This window comes from Lithobates pipiens, unplaced genomic scaffold (assembly GCF_037356315.1).
Source record: "Lithobates pipiens isolate NorthernLeopardFrog02 unplaced genomic scaffold, aLitPip1_a1.2 Scaffold_13, whole genome shotgun sequence".
In the NCBI taxonomy this organism is placed as follows: domain Eukaryota; kingdom Metazoa; phylum Chordata; class Amphibia; order Anura; family Ranidae; genus Lithobates; species Lithobates pipiens.
In genome coordinates this window covers 419,451,782-419,476,815 of record NW_027507718.1, presented here as the reverse complement: position 1 = coordinate 419,476,815, position 25,034 = coordinate 419,451,782, and the positions used below count along the sequence as shown (strand labels likewise).

At 40.5% G+C, this 25,034-nt stretch overlaps 1 protein-coding gene across 9 annotated transcripts in view; it reads left to right on the top strand.

Moving 5' to 3' along the window:
- The window catches only part of LIMCH1 (LIM and calponin homology domains 1), a 375,099-nt gene that overhangs the window by 295,184 nt on the left and 54,881 nt on the right, over positions 1 to 25,034 (top strand). For 6 of the 9 annotated variants that reach the window (XM_077477572.1, XM_077477570.1, XM_077477571.1 and 3 more), the window contains 8 exons: positions 1,395 to 1,667; positions 2,910 to 3,164; positions 3,799 to 4,134; positions 4,520 to 4,771; positions 5,015 to 5,311; positions 5,792 to 6,028; positions 8,741 to 8,776; positions 19,207 to 19,333. In XM_077477572.1, coding sequence (XP_077333698.1) covers positions 1,395 to 1,667; positions 2,910 to 3,164; positions 3,799 to 4,134; positions 4,520 to 4,771; positions 5,015 to 5,311; positions 5,792 to 6,028; positions 8,741 to 8,776; positions 19,207 to 19,333 — 1,813 coding nt within the window. The remainder of the gene's footprint in view (positions 1 to 1,394; positions 1,668 to 2,909; positions 3,165 to 3,798; positions 4,135 to 4,519; positions 4,772 to 5,014; positions 5,312 to 5,791; positions 6,029 to 8,740; positions 8,777 to 19,206; positions 19,334 to 25,034) is intronic. The other 3 variants (XM_077477576.1, XM_077477575.1, XM_077477577.1) reach the window with 3 other exon arrangements.

Sequence of the window (25,034 nt, the reverse complement as noted above, 5' to 3'; positions counted from 1 at the left end):
GGATCCTTTAAGATGTTTATACATTTGATTATAAAAATGTTCATTCTTCCTCACAATCTAAGTGATAAAATCTATGTAAAACAAGAATGTATTGTAGAGGAGAATACATCCACACGGCCTTATTCAATCATTTCAGCATGGAGGAACTCTTGAAATAATTTTCCAGGCTCAGGGAGCCCCTGCAAATAATTACAATATCTCCAGCCCATGCTACATTAGGGTGATGATCACTGGGAAGAATGATCCTTACGTTTGTTGTCATTGGGAAGAATCCCTCCCTTACAGAGATCTAAAAGATCATTGGTGTCAGTGGTTACTTACAGTATTTAAGAAGCAGAAGTTGTCCATTGCACAAGGAACCCTTGGAAACCTCTGAAGGAACTAGGGTTCCGCATAATCCTGGTCAAGAGTGTCTGCATCTGCATAATGTGTCTAACTAGCACAGATGTAATTTTCCAAGTTGACTGGCAGTCATTGGCAATACAGAGTCTTACGTTGGACTGCTCAGTAACCGGTTTACTTGTAACGTGTTTGTGATAGGAAAGAATGTCAGGGTTTAGTGCATACACTATATAGTTATAACACCTGCACAAATTTGTGGTTTGCGCAAGATCAGGTTTTATAGTACTGAACAATATCTGACTTACCATTGCCTCAGTTTTTGACAGCTGCTCTTTAAATGGTTGCTGTAGAATGCTACACATTGTTGTTATGAAATAAAGTGAATTGCGTTTTATTTTTATTTTGGATTTGCGTGGTATAACCCTACTAACGAGCTTATACTTTGTACATTTTATGTTTGTCTGTTGTTCATAATGGCTAAATTTGCTTTCTTATGCTGTGCTGATTGGCATTCTGTGCTGTGCTGATTGGCAAGTCGTACAAGCTAATTACTGGTAGAGTCCTACATGTAGAGGTTCTAAGTTACTGTTGTCTTGAGTTTTATAGATATTATTTCTCTGGAGAAAACTGGATGTTCTGACCTGGGTTAGTAAAAATGGCTTTTTTGCCTAGTAGAAAAAAAATGAAATTATCATTTCCATTGTCTATAAAAGACAAACATTTTATACAAGAACTGTGTACCCACAAAGATATGTGGTCATACTCAATGGGAGAATTCATTGAAATCCAACCATACTAACTTCAGTCTGCATATTTAAGCATACACTATGTAAAGTAATCCCTTTTGGTAAATGGCTTTGTGAGCTTTGCTTATTTAGGACGTTTTTCTGTTCTGTAACAAATACTTTGCACTTGAAATTTTGTTTGAATCTGGGACTGGAGTACATCACAAATAACTACTGATGTCCTCTGCATGTGACAACCATATTTGTTTGGTTTTATGTTTATTCCTTCAAAAGAATTTCTGCGTAATATCACTGTAACTGTCTTAGTCCAAAGCAATGTGCAGAAGACCATGACATGCCAGAGATTGTATTGCGGAAAGAGAGCAGCCACCCAGCTAAGGAGGATTCTGAAGAGGAAGAAGAGTGCAAAATGCCAGATATTGAGCGAGATGACTTGGCAACACGCAGAGCAAGAATGAACCAACCAAAAGTTTCAACACCTTTTAATCAATATATAGGTTCCTATATTACCAAAACCAAGCCTTCTCAGGACTCCTCAACTGCAATCACTGCCTCCTTCAAATGTGATGAGGATAAAAGGTTTGCATAATCTGATTTTAATGCCAGTGGAAAGTGCATGAGTTAATTTACCAGTGTGTAGTGTTTTCCATTAGTTTGCTCTTCAAAGCTTTGCTTTCTTCTAGGGCACATTTTCTCAAATCCGGTCACCTGTTGCTGTCAACAATGCAGGTTTTGTAGCCTTTCAGGTATAAGGGACAGTTTAAAAGAATTGCATCAATTCTTTTCCTGTCATTCTGTGAAGAGAGCTGGAAATCGTGCACTGTTTGCAGCCATCAAAGACAGGACTTAAGTACACTGTCTTAAGCCTCGTACACACGATCGGATTGCTGGCCAACAGAGCGTCAGATTTTGGTCAAAAGGGCGTGTGCCTGGATCTTGTCTTGTATACTAACGGCACAAATGCGAATGTAGTGACGTGGGATTTCATCTCTTGAGCGCCACCCTTTGGGCACCTTCTGCTAATGTGTTTGGTGAGCATTGATTCTGAGCATGCGTGTTTGTACTTTGGACTTTTGTGTGACAGACTTGTGTACAGACGATACGAAAATCTGACAACAGACCGTTGTCCACTGACAATTTACTAGCCTGCCATCCAACATTTGTTGCCTGAAAGTTGGACAACAATTGTCTGAAGGGGCATACCAACGGTCTGATTTTAGGACAACAGTTTGTCATCAGACAATCCCCTGCCAACAAACGGATCGTGTATACGAGGCTTAAGAGTTCAAGAGGCTGTTGAAGAATGGATTTTTATATGTCTAACGTTCCTTAGAAAATAAACAAATTGGGCCTTTTTTTTTCTTCCTTTTTATTTTTTGTGTAACAAAGACCTGTCCTATAGCCAAGAATGGACAACTTCCAAGAGACACAGAGTAGCAAATTGTGCTTAAAAAAATGCAAGCTCCAGACATAGGAAAATGTTTTTAGATGTAGTCAAAGCACATTTTCCCTGTTTTTCCTAAAACTGCTTGCAGTGTAACTGATTTGATTAAGGGACCCTGGAAATTGTAGATCTATATAACAATATAGTTTGATTTTCCTGATATCTAGAGGTACCATACCAATGAACAGATAGGGTTTTACATTCTTCAGTACTTTAGAGTCAATATTTAATTTTATATTGTAATGATCCAAATCTACTTGGGGGGTAGATAAGTTTTCTTCTGTTTTTAAAAGAACAAAATATGCATGGCCATTAAATCTGTGGGCATAACCTCCATGACATAATCAGGCTGCCTTCTAAAATTTCACTATATGCAGCAAGGAAGAAAGTCAAGACCAACCTGTGGAGAAGGTGATCATTCAAAAGGAAAATTTAGCTCAAAGACACATAGACAATGGATCTGACCAAGAGGAAGAGGAGAAAGTACCAGACATTCAGAGGGATGATTTGGCCAAGCGTAAAACTCATGGCTCGGTCACACAGCAGAAGGAGCCTTTGGTTTTTGGCAAGTCCTCAATAACGCAGGCTGACTTGGCTACCTGGCAGAGACTTAAGCTATCTTCTGAAGAGAGGTGTGGCTTTTCAATATTGATTTCTCCACATTTATTTTCCAGATAATTGTAATCAAAATTATACTTTTTAGCTGGTCTCATCTGGTATATAGGGCTCACATTCTATGCAGAATTCATTTGTGCATACAAATGGGACTGGTGCTCCACAGAGGATTAAACCACGTGTAATGCCATAGTTAATAGCAGAAAAACATTTCTGGCCCAGCAGCCTTCATTCGGCATATGATAGAGACTATTGGACTAAACATGAACTTGTTTTAACTAGATTAATTATCTGTAGATTATGCCCATCAACTACTACCCCAGAACCATTTTGGCATACCAGGAGTTACTGAACTATACACATTCTCATACTCCATATATTGTACATATTTTTCCTTGTGATTGAACCAATGGCAACATACTACACAGCAAAGTCTCATGCAGCCATCTTTGAGTTTGACTTTTTCATATTGTAATTACATTATACTTATGATGTAATGATACTGGCATCACATATCAGGAGCTTAGCAAGGCTTAAAAATTTCTGATTAAAAATAATTTTGGTTGACATTTTCATTGCCGTACAGTAAAATATTACCTACATTAAGATTGCAATTTAATTTTTGATTTCTTCCTTTTTGTTGGAATAAAGTGAAAGTATGACAGCAAAACAGATGCCCGGCAATGCCCAAGCACCAAAGATTGATGCGAACCGAGCAGCCAGTGATGACTTTGGTAGACGCAAATTATCCTTGCAAGAGAAAAGGGCTCGCAACAAACAAAAATTTGTACACTTTGGCCAAGTTACTGAGATTGATCAGAAGAAATGGGATAGGCTCTGTATTGCCAAACCTGGCATTAGTGAGGCAAATGTCAGCGATGGAATTGCCTCTGACATTGCATGTGTCAAGGCGGTCATTTCAGACACTGCTTTGAATGTTCAGACAATGGACACCGTTCCAGTAACACATCTACAGTGCGAGCTGAGGTATACTGCATAATTTCAGTTGTGGCTGTATGAGTTGTCATGCCTGTGATAATGAACATGAATGATACAGCTTTTCATATTCACAAAATACTGGAAAATGACTTCAATGTCTGCTTATAGTGTATTTTTTATTTTCATTTGTTTTTGTGCAACAAAATTTAATAGCCAGACCATATGTCTTTTTCCATGTATCGGAACTGGCATGGGAGTTTGTTTCCACTATATGTAGCGGAAGGACAGAATTACAACCTCTGTCTTAAATGTTTCATAAAGAAATAGCAAGAATGTTTTCTCTAGTGGCCCCTTTTTTGTGATGCTCCTATGATTTACTGTTGCTTCCTGTTTCTTCCATGCTGGAAAATGGTGTTTGCACTTTGTTGAATAGATGTACTGCGGAAGTTGAAAAAATCCAAGATGTCTCTACAGTCGTCAACTGTCCGCAAGGACCGTTACCAGATACCCAACGCGATGACATGTTAGCACGACGAATAGGCACTTTTCAGAAGTGTGGCAAAGTTGGCCATCCCTCTCTTACTGCTGGTGACAACCAGGAAAATATACATAATGGGAATTTGAAGATCCAAAAGGCTAAAGTGAAGGAAAATAAACAGCCACTGCAAGATGATGATCAACTCCTGTGAGCATCTTGTGTGCTCTGTGTTCAACTTAAGAATGACTTGTGTGCAGTAACACAGCAGTGCATGATTATTGCATTACTGTTTTATACTTGCTTTGTATTGTCCTTAAATAATACTAAACTGTTTGGGTTTTTGGTTTGACTAAAGTGTGCTCAAGTCTCTAACAATGTCCTGAAGGAGTTGCGCATGTTGTGCGCTTTCGAACTGCCTGTTTTTCAACATCCTGTCACATGTTCCTGTAGGAGTAAGGACATATTTCCTGAAGTTACAGCTGACATGAAACCTAATTTAAATGACAAAACTGAGACAAATGCAGTACAACTTAATTCAGCGGAAGATGCATGTAAAGAAGACACCAGCTTGCAAAAGGACAGAAGTACACCAGATCCAGAAAAGGATGATATGATGGTCAGAAGGATCTCTGTGAGTCAGAGACCACCAGGGGTGACTCTAACTCACTTCCTTCCAGTGCCATTTTCTCTACAAAAGACTGAGGAGAAGTCTCAAATCCTTCAACCAAAGGAGAAGCCACCCATCAGGTCAGAAAAGTGTAAATATATGTAGAGATTATATAAAAACGAATACTTAAAGTGAGTTAAGGTAGTACAGAAAAATGAACAAATGGGTCTAGTTCATTACTTGAAAACTAAATGCACTGTGACTTCATTATATCATGATATTACTACAGACCGGATGAACATCAGTCAACCCATTGATGATCTATTGTTATTTAGAAACCTGCCTATTCAATACTGATGATAAGTAGACTCTGTGCCTAAACTGTGTCTAGTCTGTAAGTTTAAGTTGACTCCTAAGTTTAATTGTAGACATGATGTTTAGTACTTTATTATACATCTCGTACAGCTGTTTCAGTACTTAGTCGTATTTCAAATCTTGATCTGCCTTCTGGCCTGTGCAGACCTAGCGTGACGTCTGTCTTTTCATAAAGTTATGTATTTTAAAGGGTTTAAAACCCTGTTATATATCTTGTTTAACATCTTCTGAAATTGCTTCCTTAGCTCCGTATTTATGACCACACTTACTCCAAATAATGCCCCCCAAGCCCTTACCACTGTCAGGTCTGACAGTCCATCTAAGACACTCCAGCAAAGCGCAGCAGAAGAGCCCACTGAATTAAGAGATGATTCGATGTGTCAATCAGCTTGCAACCCCATTGAGAATAATCCCATATGTGCAGAGCTTAAGTCCCAACCACCACAGGAAACGTTTGAAAGCCCTGACCGTGAAGTACCAAGGTCAGATCATTTGTCAACAAGCATTGCGCCAAACTTTTTTTATTTTCCTATAATTCAAAACAGTTGTAAGAATACACTGTGTGTAGAGGAATGTTTGTAATAATGTATGGATGTGTGTGTACAAGTATAGCATTGTTTTCTACTTGCTTTTTACAGATAAGAGCTGTGTTGGCAGCCTTTTGTCTTGGGTACATCATTGCAGCTATTTTGTATTATGAATGTCAGTTTCTGTGCCCCAGCAGCATTTTTTAAATTTGAGTGGACGTTCTAACCTTTCATGTCTACATTGGAAACAAATGTTTTTTTTTTTAAATCTTTTTCTAATCATGCTAAATGTTTATATATGTGTGGTTGCATAGGCACATTTGCTTTGCAGGCAGGGTTTAGATATTTACTCTTCACCTGTAGAGAAACTATAGGTCCTTCCTTTTCACAACCCGGCAGCGTATGCTGGGATGTGCAAAGAATGCAGGTCGTCCAAGCACATTATGGGTCTATATGTGTCAACTCTGAGTACAGAATCTATATTATCTCATTTTGAGATGTATATTAGAACTATTTGAAAAATAAAAAAATATGCATATACTGTAGTCTGTCATTAAACTAAAAAAGAAAAAGATGAATGGCGCTCATCACACTGGGAAAATAAAAATAAAACCTTAGACAAATTGAAATAAAATAACCAGATCGGAAAAACTGCTCCTGCGAGTTGCTGTGGCTGGAGACAGAGTATCTGTTCATATATACATAAATGCAAATAAAGAAACAAAATACAATTTATAGCATATAAAATTTGTGCAACTAGTGGTAAGCTGACAACAGGCTGGGCTAGGCTGCCTCCTCTGTCAGACTGGGAACACCAAAGCTGTAAACAGAAGAGAGAGGGGCGCCAAGCCAATCATAGTGTAGTAAGCAAGTTTATTGTAGAGATGAGTAAAGGTTGCAATAGCAAAGAAAAGTAGAGAGAAGCGTGTCTCTTAAATAACTGTGCAGTCCATACATCTGTGAAGATAAAAGATCAGAGCGCAGCTCCCTCCGTGGCTGATATATTGGAGCCACTGCAGCCAGGCACTATAGATAGGGAAAGAACCACTGTTGTGGGTCACAGAAGACACAGCTGGATGATGTGCTCACACTGCCAATAGCAATAATCGGTTTTTTTTTTGTTTTTGTTTTTTTATGAGCCTTTTTTTTTAACATAGTATTATTACCTGTTGATCCTTCCATTAGATCTGTTATTTTTCCAAGCCTGGCAATGAGGTGACAATGCTGTTTTATCTGTAGTGAGATCAAGCAGCAGCTTTGTTACTTTTTTTTAGCAGGGTAGTCTTAGATGGACAAGTTTTTTTTAAATAGACTTTAGAGCTGAAATCCAAGAATTAGGCAAAACCTTTGTGGTGCCTAACCCTCTTTGGCATAATGCAAGGAAAAAATGCTTGTTTAGGGATGCATTAATAAAAAAAAATGTAATTCATCAATCCAGCAGGGTCCCTCTGTAAGGCACTTCAGCACACCTTTTGCTTGCTTACCTGCCTTCTCACATACAATGCAGGGTTATTAACCACTGCATGGGATGACACCGAGTAACAACCCAGAATCTCAAGAAAAAGAGAACCGTGCTGGAGCGAGGCATACATTAACCGGTGGCCGACAGGCGCATGCCGATGTACATTGGCAGAATGCCACGGCTGGGCAAATGGGCGTCCCTTTAAATTTGCCACCATGCCATCACATGCGTGCCGCCGGCGGTGTGCGCTGGCCGGTACCTCCGTGAGTTGGGTCGCAGGTCCCGTGGACTCAATCGCCACGTTGATACCCGCTATCATCTCACGGGGAGGAAGAACAGGGAGATGCTAATGTAAACAAGCATCTTCCCGTTCTACCTAGTGACAGTGTCACTGATCTCTGCTCCCTGTGATCGGGAGCAGAGATCAGTGATGTGTCACATGTAGCCACGCCCCCCCCCACAGTTAGACACACTACCCAGGACACACTTAACCCTTACCCTGCTCCCTAGCGGTTAACCCCATCACTGCCAGTGTCGTTTACACAGGAATCAGTGCATTTGTTTAGCACTGATTGCTGTATAAATAACAATGGTCCCAAAAATGTGTCAATGTCTGACGTGTCCGCCATAATGATCAAATACCACCAAAAGAAAGCTCTATTTGTGGGGAAAAAAGTACATCAATTTTGTTTGGGAGCCACGCCGCACGGCCGCGCAATTGTCAGTTAAATCAACGCAGTGCCGAATCGCAAAAAGTGCTCTGGTCAGGAATGGGGTAAAATCTTCCAAGGTTGAACCGGTTAAGTAATACACCTTATCCCTGCACACGTTCACTAAATGAGCATTTAAACTGTGCAATTTGCAAGGGCCCCACTGCCAAGGGTAGATTTTATCCAATTCCTGAAGCAACAAATACATTCCAATTCCAGTTAAAAAATTTTAAGCAGCTGCAGCAACAGTTTAAACTTTTTTTTTTTTTTAAACTACAGTGTTTATATAGTATGTGCCAAACCATGTTACTGTCACATTTGATGTATTGCTTGTAAAGGTGGAGAAAAATAAATGTAGGCCCTTGAAATAAATAACAAAGTTATATACTCAATAATATCAGTACAGGTATTAATCACACACCGTATCAGACTACTATAGTAGCCCTTCAATTTCTTTTCCTGCAAGTTAATCTAATTGTGTATTTGGTCTTGTAGATTCAGCACACAGTCGTCTCTGTCAGATGACACAGAGTAAGTTGCATTCTGTGCTTGAAGAGTCTCTAACAAACTATTGCATGTTTTTTTTCTACTTATTATATACTTTCTCATTCCATATACAACTCGCAATGTATATACATTTCCTCTTGATGCTGAGCGCTTACCAGTAACTTTACTGAACGCCTTGCGAAGCATGCAACTAATATTTACTTTTTCAGATGACCTTTTACTATGTGCTATGAGTGCTTCTTACTAGGCTGTTCTTTACCCCAGTGCAAAGCTTGACTGATGCATGTTTTATAGAAACCCTAGCTTCATGTGGAAGGATGAAAAGTGTACATAGAGCTTACACATGGATATTATTTCATATCTCAGAATGAACTGTATCTTTCCAATTCTACAGTTTCTCTGTGAGAATTTATGAACAATTTGGCATGCTTCATGTTTCTCTCATGACAGATTTATTTTATATTTGCTTAAAAGTCATTAATAAAAATATAATAAATAGGAAACTGCATATTTTAATGATGGACCCACGCTCTCTACTGAGAGCAGGTTTCTTGCTTGTGATTTTGATTATATTGGAGGATTGAAGACTTTGGTTCTTCACATGAAGAAATGCCCCTTTCTCTGCAGCTGCATAAGTGCGACTGAAGCACTATTATTGCTCTTCTGGATTGGTTGCCCCTTGGCAGCGCCTTGGGTAACTGCACTTGGACTAAGCCCTTTGAAAGACTTGGAATTTATCAATACTCCCATTAAGAACCCCATGTTCACACCTATGCGCTTTTTTGGTGCGTTTTACATTTTGCAGAAACGCACCACAGTGCATTTAGCATGGTTTCCTATAGATGTAGTACACATCTGTGTGTTTTGTGGTGCTGCTTCAGGGAATTTTTTTCTCATAGCAGATTGCGTTTTATGTGTAATAGACTTCAATGGAGTTGCACCAAGTGCAATTGTTTTGTTTTTCTAAGTGACACTTTTTTTGGTGAATGAGTGGGGGTTACAATGTACCCCCTAGTCATTCACATAGGGTAGCAGGATCTAGGGGTCCCCTTGTTAAAAGGGTCTTTCAGGTTCTGATAAGCCTCCCACTCACAAACCCCCGCAACCACAGCCCAGGGTTGTGGAGAAGAGGCCCTTGTCCCCATCAACATGTGGACAAGATTACCCCCCATGTTGAGGGCATGGGGCCTGGTTCGGGGGGGGGCTCGCTCATCCCCCTCCATTTCCAGACCTACTGGGCTACAGGCTTAGGGCCCGGTATGGATTGGGGGGACCCCACGCATTTTTTTCCCAAATTGTTTTTTGCCAGCATTTTTTTAATTTTTTTATTTACATTCCACTGACAGCTGATAGCTCACCGGTTGTTAAGGATGCAGCAGCCAGCTTTACAGCCTGTTCCTTGGTGACCAGCTATATACAGTGTGTTTAAAGAGAGGAAAAAAAACGCAAAATGCATGAAAACACTTGTTAAAAGCACACAGCAAAATGCATCAACCGCATACATGTGAACCCTGACTAAGAGGCTGTCAGCAAAGCTTACGCATTGAAAGCTAGGAATCCTCCTTTCCCGGTTAAGGCTCACTTGGCTCATTGAGTCAGTGCCTTTTGGACTTTTCAACACTTGGTGCCTTTTTTTGCAGGTTTGCAAGGCCGCCCCCTGTTCTTATGTTCATATGTTTTTAAAGGTTACTAATTAAATGTAAAGGCTTCTTCTGAGATCATTATCAGCCTTGAGGGGCTTCAAGTGTTTTTTTGAGTTGGGAACCTGGTCTTAGCCCTTGTACACACGGTCGGAGATTCCGACGGAATGTGTCCTATCGGACCGTTTTGGCGGATATTCCGACTGTGTGTGGTCTCCATCGGACTGCTTCCATCAGAATATCCGACGGACCAACTTTTCCAACTTGCCGGTAAAATTTTCCGACAAAATGCTCCGATCGGACATACTCCGATCATGTGTAGCCTACTCCGACGGACAAAGTGCCACGCATGCTCAGATCAAATTCCTAGACCAAAGCTATTGACTACTAGCCTGAACGTAGTCCCGTCGTAAGGAAATAACGTCATCACGTCATGTACAATCGGATTTTCCGACAACTTTGTCCGACCGTGTGTATGTAACATCACTTCCGGACCTCTTCCGGAATTAATGATTAATGATTTGGTTGTCTGAATCTCCGACCGTGTGTACAAGGGCTTAGACCTGGTTTTAGGCATGTAAGCTTAATTTGCTGTGTTGCCTGCTCCTCAGTTGTATTGCTTGGAGATGTCCCATGGTCAAGAAGTAAAGGAGCATGTCTGTACTGTACTATGAAGAATTTAGGATTTTTGACTTACCTGTAAAATCATTTTCAATAGAGGACACAGGCCACCCCTCTCTTCTGTCCTGCAAAATGCCTCTGCTTGCTAAAAAAAAATGTTTTGCTGGGAGTCAGAGGGGATATACGGACTCAACAACTTTGTTTTGCCTTTATACTCACCTGAAGGTGGCAGCATATAACTCATGGTCAAGAGTTCAAGGAGCTTTTGTCCTGTACTGTATGTCAAGAAAAGGACTTTACAGGTAAATAAAAAAATCCCTATATTGCTGTCAGTGTCCTTGCTAAGGAGATTCATCCTCACTCTTGGCTGTGGTGACCATTGTCTGTGGTGCAAAAAGTAATAGGCAAGCCAAAATTTTAAGTTTGAGTCTTTCAATGGGGAGACCTGTCCTTATGGCTACTGTCTAAGAACAGATCACAAAAATAAGTTATAGCAAAAAATAACCACTATAACTATGTGCCAGAAAGCTGAGGAGCAAATGGTTACATAGGGGGCTCACAAAACATAACCATTCAGACACAATGCCATCCTGTCCTGGGCTGGACATTAACAAGTTTCAAATCCAGTTTATTCTACAGTGTGTAAGTGTGAGTGCAAATATTTATTAAAAAATGCTGAATTGCATGGGTGTCATACTCGGGAGCAGGTGAAACAGCATGCTTTCAGGTTCTTGCGGAGTAAATACCTTACCTTTTGTGAAGTTTGAAATCGGTTTGAGGTGCTTTTGATTTTCTTTTGTTTCCATTCACATTGACGTGTGTCAGAGTTAAATGCAGTTCAGGTAAAACAGAACAAGCTGCAATAATGAAAAGTAAGTGCAAATGAACAAGACCATTCAAAATTCAAACCTTGATTTTAATGGTCCTCCAAATGTTTCACAAACACATGTCTGAAAAAAAAGAAAACTATACTGGTGGTTGTATTTATTATAATCGGGCCTAAAGCTTTTGCCTGGCAAATATAAATATAATTAAATTCCCAGCTATTAAGTGAAGTTCAAGGTTCCTTACATTAATGTTTCATGTCTGCTCTGTTTTAAAAAGCCTGCTGTTTGCAGGGCAAAGTAGCTCAAGCTGAAAAGTACTCACATATTGAATGAGGCATAGAGGCAATTTATCCTTTTTCCTCCAACCCTCTCCCTACAGCTTTTGTTCAGTAAGTGGTATGGAGTTTCAATCAGGGACCATTGGTATGCCTTGTATTAAAATGTAATTCAAAACATTTATATACAGTATACTGTAAATGGTGAAAAAAAGTAAAATTTTATGACCATAAAACCATTCAAAGAAAATAAAAGAAATGCACACTTCAGATACCTGCAAGTATCATCTGTTTTATACCTCTGTCCATTTTTTTTATAACACCACTGGAGCCCTGAAATCTAACACTTTCCCAACTTGATCCAGGTGTAATGGGCATTGGCCTGCACCCCTCTCCCTCATGTGGTCTTCTACTGGCTCTTTAGCATAAACCACATTTTTGATTAGAACTGAGATGTGGGATTTCCCCCCAAATCCAGGGCACTGTAATATGTAAGTACAAGCTTCATCTTGACAGTTTACCCAATAGACTGCCCCCTCTTTCATCTTATGGCTTACAACTGGCTTGTCAGTGTGGTGAACGATTTTAACAAGTTGTAGCAAGTCCAAGAATATCGAAGGGGTCAAGCCAAAACGCTATCTTTTGAGCTAAAAGATGGTAAATGCATTATAAAGTTCTTCAGGTTATAGAGCAGATAGAAGAAAACTGATGCCCCATGCAGGCATTTGAACTTTCCCGGAGACACATCACAGTGGTGATTTAGGAAGGTTTGCTTTAAGTCTCAATAATGAAATGCAGGGTAAAGGATGGACAGATGTAGGATCTCAGTGTTGACACGAAACTCCCCTCCTCAGTAAGTCTCTTTATTAAATATTTGGACAGCCTCATAAAATGAGATGACAATTTTATATACACAGATTGGCATGTTCTTTTTATGCTTCAAGGAATTTAGCTTTGCTGCTAATCGTGTGACCTGTTTGATGTACAGGAAATTAGAGATCGTATGTAGTTTAAAGGGGATGATGATGAAAGGGTAAACTGTTCTTCACAGCAATCATCTTTTGTTTTCATGATGAAAATCGAAGGAGGTTATTAGAGAAACACAGTGGTGGGTGGGTGGTATTGTAAGCCAAATTTCTTAAATTAAAGTGGATATATTCCCCCTTTTCATTAAAATTCACACCAACATGCAGCTCTGCACCCCAGAAAATTCCCAAAACTATTTGTTTGGCTTTCCTGATCTGGCAGATCACGGATATTCCCAAATTCCTATAACGTTTTGCCATACATGTTAGTATTTGTTTTTACTCCATTGTATCTTTGACTGTCAGTTGAATCGTTTCTTAAAATATATAAGAATCATTGAGATATTTTAGGGTAACTTAAATTCATGCTTTGTCTGTGAAGTACGACTGTTGGGTTGGTGCTTGTGCACCTGAAGAGCAGGTGTAATGAAAAGCCCCTTTTTAAGATGGATTTCTGCATATGAGAAAATGGAGTCACAGTGACAGAAATACAAACAGAGGGTGTGGCGCCTGTGCTTCAGTTATGTTGGTGTTTGCTCCCATGGGGGACATTACCAGGAATTATTAAGGGTAGACCCCCTCAAAACCGGGGCTGTACGCAACAAACCGGAACGAATGGTAACCCTATTAACCTAGTAAGGGGTCCGGACTGTTTTTTTTTTTTCTACCCTTAGGCCCTATGCACACTGAGCATTAACATTGCTACTTTTAGGGGCTTCTGACATGTTTCTTTTTTTTTTTTTTCTGCATATAGGTGTTTTGATTCAGAAAAAAACCCCCACTGCTAGTGCTTGATGCGTATAAACGCGTGGCACACCAAGTGCTTGAGTGTTAATTAATTTTAATGGCAAGAATTCATTATATTGGATGAATTTACATGCGTGAAGCATTTTTTCTACCAAAAAGCTGCTGTCAGGAAGAAAGGCATTTAAAAGGGGCGTTCCAGGCAATACACTTTTTTTTAAACGTCAGCAGCTACAAACCCCATAGCTGCTGACTTTTAAAAAGGACACTCACCTGTCCAGCGATCCCATGATGTCGGCTGCCCCGAGGCCGATCCATCCATCATATCGGCTGCCGGCGCCTTCATCTTAACGAAGGGAAACAGGCGGTAGAGCCTTGCGGCTTCACTGCCCGTTTTCTATTGCACATGAACGAGTCACGTGGCGCTTTGTAAATGGCCCCATTGTTTTCTGGGACACACACATGTCCCAGAAGACAACAGGCCGCTCACCGAAGAGGAGGAAGTGCCGTGCAATAGGAAGAGGCAGATTAGGAAGACTGCCAGCAACAGCAGTTTCAGGTAAGTTTTTTTATTTTATTTTATTTTTTAAGATTATTAATGCATTTTTTTTTGAGTGGCCCTCCACTTTAAGCGAGCTGGCCAAATGCCCTGTGTGCATGGGGCCTAAATCTCGACACTCTTCCCTTTTTCCTCCCTCCCTTTCCTTGCTTCTCCTTCCCCTATTTTTCTTTCCGCAAAAGCTTTATTGAAGCTAAGCATGTACAAAAAATGCTCCGCTAACAGATATGTTAAACATAATCCAACAGGCGTATTCTCTACTCAAGATACATCAAGACGAGGATACAGAACACAGTATAGACAACTGTGTACAGTTCAGCAGTAAGAAGACTGGTGCTGCCAAGATAAGTGTCCACACAGGGGAAGGGGAGTGAAAACTGAAATCATATTAGGCCCTTCAGATCAGCAGCTCATCATATGTACCTAGCCAAAGGGCTAGGTCTGTCAACTGTTGTGCTCATGTCTTAATACCTTATTAGTAACTTATGAGTAGGCCAGATCTTAAGATGGGCAATTACCTCTTAGGAGTCAAAAGGGAAAATGAGGGAATATAAAGGGAGTCCAGCAAGAGGGCATACTTGCCTCTCCTCCTAGTACACCATAGCACCAAGTTAGGACAGTAAGAGTGAAATGGATCAGCAGGGGCCTGTTTTCCTTTCCAGAACAGATCCTGAAGATATTGACGGGCAGCAGTCAGTAGGAAGGTGTTTGAAATCATATCCAACATGCCCAAGTTTTTGTAAACTTTGAGACCCTATGCTGTGCAATGCAGATTCTTTCATACCAGTTATGCATGTGACTTTCTGAAGCCATTCCTTTGCTGAGGGGACTATTTTAGCTTTCCAATGCACATTCTGGCTGCATTGATCATGTGCATTGCCAACGATTTATAGTATATTTGAGTTGGCATATATGACAGTCAATGAAGGTATTGAGCTGGAGAAAACTCTACTAAAAGAGTAGAGACCTCCCACCATCGGTTTTGAGTGCCACTTCCCAAAATCTTTAAACAGGTCCACCAAATGTGAAGCAGTGAGTCTTTGTCCTGCTCACAATGCCAGCAATGATTCAAAATTGCAAAGACATTTTTTGAGGCAAGATATGCATCCTGTCCTAGCGTGACCTGAGTATCGCTTTTCTTGGATTGAGGGGTGTCTTTGTTGTTGCCTCGAGCAGAGCATTTTTAAGAGGTCACCGGATGGAAGTAAAAATGGTGAGAGGTGGAGTCAGTCAAAAAATGGCGGATTTAGATATAGTACCAGAAAAGGAATGTGTTGGTAGACGAGGTTGAAGCAGGAGTTTTCAGTTTAATTCAACTTTCCCGACAGAAGAAATGCTTTGCAAGAATCTCCTCATGGGGCCATACCAAAGCCAGAAAGGCATGTGGTGTCGTCCTCACATTTTTTTTTTTCCAAATTCCTGCCCTCCAATTTACCTTCCTTAATACATCCTTCCCTCTTACTGGCTTCTTCCTTTCTCTTTTAAAACTCTTTTTGGATCTCCTAAACCTTCTTTTATATACTATTCTAAGGAGATGACACCCCTGTCTGTAGCTACGGTTACCTATAGAGACCACAAAATCTATGCATTTGATATGTCCCTTGATAATATATATTTAAGGTAAAAAGACACCTGGCAGTGACCGGCTCCCCCGTTTTACTTACCTGAGCTCTGGAACTTGACCTGGCGGGGACGTGCTGTCTCTCTGCCCGTGGTTCTCGGCTCTTGATTGGATAGATTGATAGAGGCGCAGCCATTGGTTCATGCTACTGTCAATCAAATCCAGTGATGTGTGGGGATAGGCCGAGTCATACATTTGGCGGCTATGGACTCGGGAGCGCACCCGTAAGGTAACCCCTTCAGGAGAACGCTTCTCCTAGGGGGTTATCTGATGTGGGGAGAAGACACGAGAGCCACAGGGGGAACCCAGAAGACAAGGTTCGGGGTCACTCTGTGCAAAACGAGCTGCACGGTGGAGGCAAGTATGATGTTATTTAAAAAAAAAAAAAACCTTACAATCACTTTAAGGCCACTCCAGAACCTTAATGTGCTTCTTCTTGAGACACTCCTTTGTTGCCTTGGCCTTGTGTTTTGGGTCATTGTCATTGTGGAATACCCTTCCACGAACCATTTTCGCTCAAGATTTGATGGTCCATGGCCCGGTCTATTGCCCCTTTAGATACGGTGAAGTTGTCCTGTCCCCTTAGCATAAAAACACCCCCAAAGCACATTTCCACATCCATGTTTGATGGTGGAGATGGTGTTCTTGGGGTCATAGGCAGCATTTGTCCTCCTCCAAACACGGCGAGTTGAGTTGATTCCAAAGGGCTCGATTTTGGTCTCATCTGACCACAATACTTTCACCCAGTTCTCCTCTGAATCATTTAGATGTTCATTAGTAAACTTCAGACGGGCCTGTGCATATGCTTTCTTGAGCAGGGGGACTTTGTTGGCACTACAGAATTTCAGTTCTTCACGGCGTTGTGTGTTCCCAATTGTCGTCTTGGTGACTATGGTCTCAGCTGCCTTGATCATTGACCAAATTCTCCCATGTAGTTCTGGGCTGATTTCTCACTGTTCTCATGATTATTGAAATTCCACGATGTGAGATCTTGCATGGAGCCCCAGACCAAGGGAGATTGGCAGATATTTTGTGTTTCTTCCATTTGAGAATAATCGCACTGTTGTCACCTTCTCACCAAGCTGCTTGGCCAAGGTCTTGTAGCCCATTCCAGCCTTGTGTAGGTCTACAATCTTCCCCCGATTATCCTTGGACAGCTTTGTTCTTGGCCATGGTGGAGAGATTGGAATCTGATTGATTGCTTCTGTGTACAAGTGTCTTTTATACAGGTAACGAGCTGAGATTAAGAATGCATCTAATCTCAGGTCAATGCCTGTATTGAAGACACCTGAGAGCCAGAAATCTTGCTGATTGATAGGGAATCAAATACTTATTTCACTCACTGAAATGCAAATCAATTTATAGATTTTTTTTTAAATGTGTTTTTCTGTATATTTTTGTTATTCTGTCTCTCACTGTTAACTTAACAAATTCAGCCCCGGCAGATTTGGCTGCTGAATGAATTTTTTTGCAATTCGGCACTGCGTTGGTTTAACTGAAAATTGCATGGTCGTGGAACGTTGCACCCAAACGAAATTGATGTCTTTTTTTTCCCCACAAATAGAGCTTTCTTTTGGTGGTATTTGATAGCCTCTGCGGTTTTTTATTTTTTGCATTATAAATAAAAAAAGAGCGACAATTTTGAAAAAACACAATATTTTGTACTTTTTGCTATAATAAATATCCCCATTTTTTATATTTTTTTAGTTTAGGCTGATATGTATTCTTCTACATGTTTTTGGTTTAAAAAAAAAATCGCAATAAGCATATATTGATTGATTTGTGCAAAAGTTATAGCGTCTACAAAATAGGGGATAGATTTATAGCATTTTTATTATTATTCTTTTTTACTAGTAATGGCGACGATCTGTGATTTTTATCGGGACTATGACATTATGGCAGACACATCGGACACTTTTGACACATTTTTGGGGCCATTGGCATTTATACACCGATCAGTGCTATAAAAATGCACTGATTACTGTAAAAATGTCACTGGCAGGGAAGGGGTTATCACGGGATTAACTGTTTTTCCTAGGTGTGTTTCTAACTCTAGGGGGAGGGGACTGACGAGAAGTGACGGATCGTGGTTCCTAGCTAATGGGAACTCACGATCTGTCACGCCTCACAGAACAGGGTTTTCACACACAAGTCCCTGTTCTACCTCCATTGGCGTGTGCGCACCTGCTATCCCGATCACACTTGCTGACGTATAGCTACGACGGCTCGCAGGATAGTGGCGACCTGCTGCAGTAAAATGACGGTGGCTGGTCGGCAAGGGGTTAAACCTACCATTAAAATGAGTCTGATAATTTCTTTGTCTGTAGGCAAACGTACAAAATCAGCAGGGGATTAAATACTTTTTTCCCTCATTGTATCTGTTACAAAGTGAAATATTCTAATACGTGGCCTCATTCTGCTTACTCGACGCTGCAGCCTAATCTACAGTGGCAGAATTTCTGTCAGGCTTGTCTGCAAGCTTCAACATGTGTGATTGTTTAATGTAAAATTGTGCCAGTGAAAGGGTATTTGTGCAGGGATATATCTCTCTGAATTCTGGGGCAGGGAACCCTTCAGCTTGTAAGTTTAACGAAACCAATTACTCATTACTTTTCAGTAGAGTTTTTAACATGGAGCCTTTCCCGTGTGGCTATGTCTGCTGTTTTTTACTTAGTATAGTCTTGAAAGCGCAACAAAGTTACTGCTGGAGTTCTGTGTTTGCCATGATTGCTCTTTCTCTGTTTACGGTTCCTTAGATTAATAACAGATTCATTTGTTAGTAGATGACGCTACTGTAAATGGCATAAAAATAATTGTGTATCTATATCTAATTCCATGTGAACTTTTTTTTATCCCCTTTATATGCACTTGTATAATGAAATAAACTGTGAGTGACAGGGCTTTTATGAATCATAATATATGTAACCTGGAAAAACACATGCATGTTTGTTTTTTTTTGTTTTGTTTTTTAGAGCTGTTCCGATAAAAATTTTAAAATGTCTCCTCCGACAGGGAAAATATGTAATTTTAGCTGTATAGCATTCTACTAACTGATTGCCTAGAGTGCCATCTTGTGGTAATTTTTAAGAATACTTCAGATCAGAAATGGGAATAACCCTGCTGTATTTTTTGTGTCCTACAGGAGTGTGAGCATGTGTGACATGAGATACGAAGATGAAGGCTGTATGCTGCCCCATAGCAGAGCTCACCATGAACACTTGCAGTTTGTCAATGACCTGCTCAAGGAGGAGGATGATACATGGCAAGATGTAGGTAGTTCTAACCATGGTTCCAGCCATTGACCAAAAGATGTAATATGGAAAGAATGTGTTGATGTGTGTGCATGTTACTGATTTCAAGCATGAACATACAGGACAGGGGACCATTGAGGTTACCCTCCACCCCCCGGTACACACAAATCACTCCCCATCAGTAAAATGTGCACTCCACTCCATACTTGCCCCACTCATCAATATTTGTGCCACCAGTGAGATCTGCACTCCAGCACGCACAGCTCACTTCTTGCTACTAGTGAATTACCTATTCCCTCTGTCTTACACACAGTAATTGATTCCACTAGGTTTACCAGTTATGGAGTAGACATGCTACACGCACCCACAAAAATCTGTAAGCCTAGCCCCTTCTCCCCTTTAGGTCTCCAGCGGAATTTACAGATATTCCTGCGTCTGCCTGTAAATTGTTATTAGTAAAACAGCCTCTTCAGTGTTAAGAAGAGTTATGATGAAACAAAGTTATCGCTTCATTGTAACTTTTCTGGTACGTTCATACCATATCAAAGGGGCAATGTTTGATCCGTATATGAAGTCCGTTAAAACAGCCTTGAAAGTTAAAAATAACTAAACTGTTTGTTATAATCTTTGCAATATACATAGATCACCCAGGGGGAATGTTTTTTTTTTTCTCAACAAAATTGGAGTTACACTTTAAGTGCACAAGCTGAAGTTAGAAGCTGATTGGTTACGATGCACAGCTGCACCTAATTCCGTGTGCACCAGTTTTAGGGCTCTTTCACACAGGAGTTGAAAATAGGCAGTTGGGTTGTGTTTTTAACATTTTCCCAATGCCGTTGCGGTATGGAGCAGATGGAGGTATTCACACTGCAGCGTTAGCATTGCCGTTAGCAAAAATAACGCTGCCTACAGAGTTTGGCAGGCTTTGACGCTTTGCAACTGCCTCCATTCACTTCTATTGAAACGCACCACAACCACACCTTACTTTGTAATAGGAAAAAAAATAGGCATTATAGAAAAAATTTGCACTTTTTATCATCCTTTTGTTGCACATTTTGTCTATAGGTTGCATAGAGAGTTAATAGATTTTTTTTTCTATATTTCCAAGAGAATACCTTGTTTGTGCCGGAAAAACAATATAGCTATTACTTTATCTTAAGGCCTCGTGCACACTGGACTTTTTTTCTGCTGCCGTTTTTTTTCCTGCCTCTAAACACCCTTGCCATGTCCATGCACATAAAGGTGTTTAGAGAAGTTTAGAGGCAGAGACATATATAAGCAAAAAAAACAAACCACTGCCAGCAGTTCCAGGAGCAGGTCCTTGATGTTCCTAAACATGTTAAACACATTTACAGGCATTAAGTGGTTTTTCTACAGAACCACCAAGACATTTTTTTTAATTAATAGGCCTATTGCTGAAATATAAAAATATGCTCTGGTCCTTAACTTGGAATTCACCCAAAAGTGGAAGTTCCTCTTGTTTGCATCCCCCCCCCCTTTACCAATTGGTACCCCTTTGGGGAGGGGGAGCAGGTACCTAGTTTTGACAGATTTCCGGTCCCAACAGATCCCAGAAGACTGCAGGACCAATCAAAAAGTGCAGCCTGCGCTTAAATTGATTGTAAAGTTTTTTGGGGTTTTTTTGGTTTTTTTTTTCAATAAAAACATACTTGCCTGCTCTGTTGCAGTGGATTTGCACAGAGTAGCCTAGATCCTCCTCTTCGCGGGTGTTTTTTTCTGTGCTGCTGGCCCCTCCCTCCTGTTGAGTGCCCCCACAGCAAGCAGCTTGCTATAGGGGCACCCTAACTTCTCCTGATTAGTTAACTGGCTTTGACAGCAGCAGAAGCCAATGATGCCGCTGCTGCTGTGTCTTAGCCAATCAGGAAGGAGTGTCCCAGACAGCTGAGACACCCATGGACATCACTGGACAGAGATGGGTTAGAGGGGGCTGCTGCACACAGAAGGTTTTTTGTCTTTTTTTTTTTTTTTCCACTCAGTGAAATCAATTAATAGCCATAGGACCCACCTCAGCTTTAAGCTCAGCGTCCCTTCCATGCAATCACATCATTGTGGCGTTTTTTTTTTTGTTTTTTTTTGTTGTTGTTATTGTTCACCAAGCTTAATAATTTGCTTATTTACCATACCGGCCCTAACCGTCTAAAACTCCCATCTTGCCCCCCCCCCTTTCCTCCACCCCCCCCCCACCTCCTACCTATCTGTGGACCACCTTTTCCTGTTTTTTCTATTTGTACTTTATTTATACCTTATTTGTACCTTATTTGTACCTTATTTGTACCCGTTTGGGGCCTTATCGCCTCAACCCCTCTGAGATGAGCCATTTCTTCTTAAATTCTTGCCAGCACTTCCATTTCTCCATAATTTGTGTATTGCTCCTCTCTTCCAGACTACCTCTCAAACACTCCATCTTATAGGTCTCTTCTACCGTATCCACCCATTCCCACATTGACGGCGCCTCCTTCTCTTGCCATTTTTTAGGTATAAATTTTTTTCCTGCGTTCAACAGATGAGGGACCACAGATTCCTTATATTGTCTGAGCCCAGTTCTTGTCCCATGAAATAACACTACCCAGGGATCAGCACTCACAACCTTATTGGTAATCTCTTTGATATATGCTAGGATTTGGTTCCAGTACTGTTTTATTTTTGGGCAGCCCCACCACAGATGTGTCATCGTTCCCAACTCCCTACATCCACGCCAACATTCCCTGGCACTATCCACCTGAAATTTGCTTTTCTTTTCTGGAGTGTAGTACCATCTCGTCATACATTTATAACTCATTTCCGCCGTTTTGGAGTCAACTGCCAAACCATGAACTAATTTAAATATTTTTCTTAATGTTACATTATCTATTTGTGTCCCAAGTTCCCTCTCCCATTTTTTGATGAACGCAGGCACCCCCAGCTCTACTCCCTCCAACAGCATTCCATACCATCTCGAAACAGTTTTCCTTGACGTCTTTGATATACATAGCTGTTCCAAGGGAGTCAATTCTTCCGCCGTTCGAATCCGTGGAGGCAGTTTTTTTATAAAGCTGGAGAGCTGCGCGTACCTCCATCCATCAATTACCATCATCTCTTTTTTTTGTGCCAACTCGTGATATGGTGCTATACCTCCCCTTCTCATTACGTCCTTTAATTGTACCTCCTCCTTGACCCAATTCCCTCCAATCTCATGACACCCAGGTAGAAAATAATTTTTATTTTTTAATGCTATAAGTGGTGAATTGTATTTCCCATTGAATTGCCTATATATCTTATCCCATATCCGCAAAGTGTTTCGTGAGATACTATTCCCTTCTAAAAATACACTCCTCTTGTGTGGGGGATTCCAAATTTGCTTCCCCAATTGTGCTCTACATATTCCGTGTTCCAATCTTACCCATCTTTTCTCTGTGTTATCCCTCTTGGTCCATTCACTCACTCTAGACAGCACAACTAATAAGTCTGTACGTCTGGAATTGCTACTCCACCCCTATTCTTTGGTTGTCGTAGTGTAGCGAAAGCCACCCTAGCTTTTTTATTTTTCCACACAAATTTCATTAGGATAGATTTTAATTTTGACAGATAAACGTTGGGCAATGGTAGTGGCAGCATCTGAAACCTATATAAGATCTTTGGGAATATTATCATCTTTAATGAGTTTATTCTCCCCAGCCACGATAATGGTCTATAACTACATCTCTTGCACTCTGCCTGTATCTCGTCCAATAGCGGGATGTAGTTACTACGATACATTTTATTCTCTGTTTTTGACAACTTTATACCCAGGTATTTAAGTTCACTCCTCCACGGGAATTTCCATTCCCGTTGCATACTTTGTGCCTCTCTCTTGTTGATATTGATATTCATTATCTCCGATTTTAGCCTATTTATTTTGAAGTTAGATACCTCCCCATACTGGTCCAATAGATTTAATAATTTTGGCATGGATGTCTTAGGGTTATTTATGTACAATAATATATCATCCACGAAAGCGGAATATTTATATTCAACTTTCTCCACTTTTACCCCTTCTATTTCTGATTTTTCCCTAATTGCTGCTAGGAGTGGTTCTAGGGAGAGCACAAACAGGGGTGACAACGGACACCCCTGTCTTGTACCCCTCTCCATTTCAAAATGTGCTGACTCATGCCCATTAACTTTTATGCATGTCTTTGGATGATCGTATAACACCCTCACCCTCTGAATCATCTTCGGTCCTAACCCCATCCCCTCCATTGTCTTAAACATAAACCCCCAGTCTACTCTGTCGAAGGCTTTCTGCGCGTCCAACGACAGGAGCAGACCGGGGGTTCCACCCTGTCGCATCCTCTGGAGCAGGAGAAGTGTCTTTATTCCATTGTCCTTACCCTCCCGGCCCCCTATAAACCCTGTCTGGTCTGGGTGGACCAGTGTTGTCATTAAATCCCTCATTCGCTCTGCTAATACCTTAGCGTATAATTTTGTATCTGCATTTAACAGCGATATCGGCCTATAGCTAGTACACTGTGCTGGATCTTTACCCTCTTTCTGGATTAATGTAATTGTTGCCATTAGATCTTCTTTGCTCATTCTATAATCTTCTCCTAGACCGTTCATATATCTGCAAAGTTTGGGAACAAGGACCTCTCTAAATGATTTGTAATAAAATGTTGTGAAACCATCTGGTCCCGGGGATTTTCCTGGGGCTGATTTTGAAAGCGCTCTCATTATTTCTTCTTTCAATACTGGCCTCTCAAGCATCTCCCTCTCAGTGGGGCTAATTTTAGGCAGTGTGATTTTCCCTAAAAATTCCCTAATCTTCTTCTCTTTTTCCCCAGCTTTTGCTCCCTGATTTCTGTCTGCAAATATCCCCTCAAAATATAACCTGAAGGTTTCCGCTATATCCTTGGTAGTAAACACCATGTTACCATTTTTATTCTGAATTTTCCCAATAAAATTTTTCCCTTTTTTCTTTTTTAACATTCTGGCTAATAACTTACTTGATTTATCCCCCCATATATACCGTTCCTTGGCCAACCCATTAAACGCCATCTTGGTTTCTTGATCTAGTAGGTCCTTCAACTCAACCCTTGTGATTAATAACTTTTTATGAACCAAGTCTTTTTGTTTCAATCCTTTTTTATGGTCCTGTTCCAAACGATATATCTCTTCCATTAATTTTTTGATCTGTTCGGCTCTCATTTTTTTCTTTTTAGATCCCATAGATATCAATATTCCCCTTATATATGCTTTATGAGCATCCCACAACGTGTGGCCTGTAATTTCCGCTGTATCATTATATGTAAAATATTGTTCAATTTCACTCGCAATTTTAATCTTATCCTCCTCCCCTTGCAACAACTCTTCGTTCATCCGCCATATTGAGGGATTTCTCCCGACCCTTGAGATATTCAAGCATATTTTTACTGGGGCATGGTCCGAGAGGGTCATTACTTCTATACCCGTATCTGTTACATATTCCAGCAACCCATGGTCTATGAATATATAATCAATACGTGAATATATCCTATGAACTGCTGAATAGAAAGAGTAGTCGCGGACCTGTGGGTTCTTTACTCTCCATATATCCACCAATTGATTATTATATAGCTTTTGTAATATGTTTTTTTGTGCTGCGCTTCTCACCCTCTTTACCTCCGACGAACTATCTACTTCCGGATTGAGGCCGAAGTTCATATCTCCCATCATAATTACATACCCTTTTTTGAAATTCATA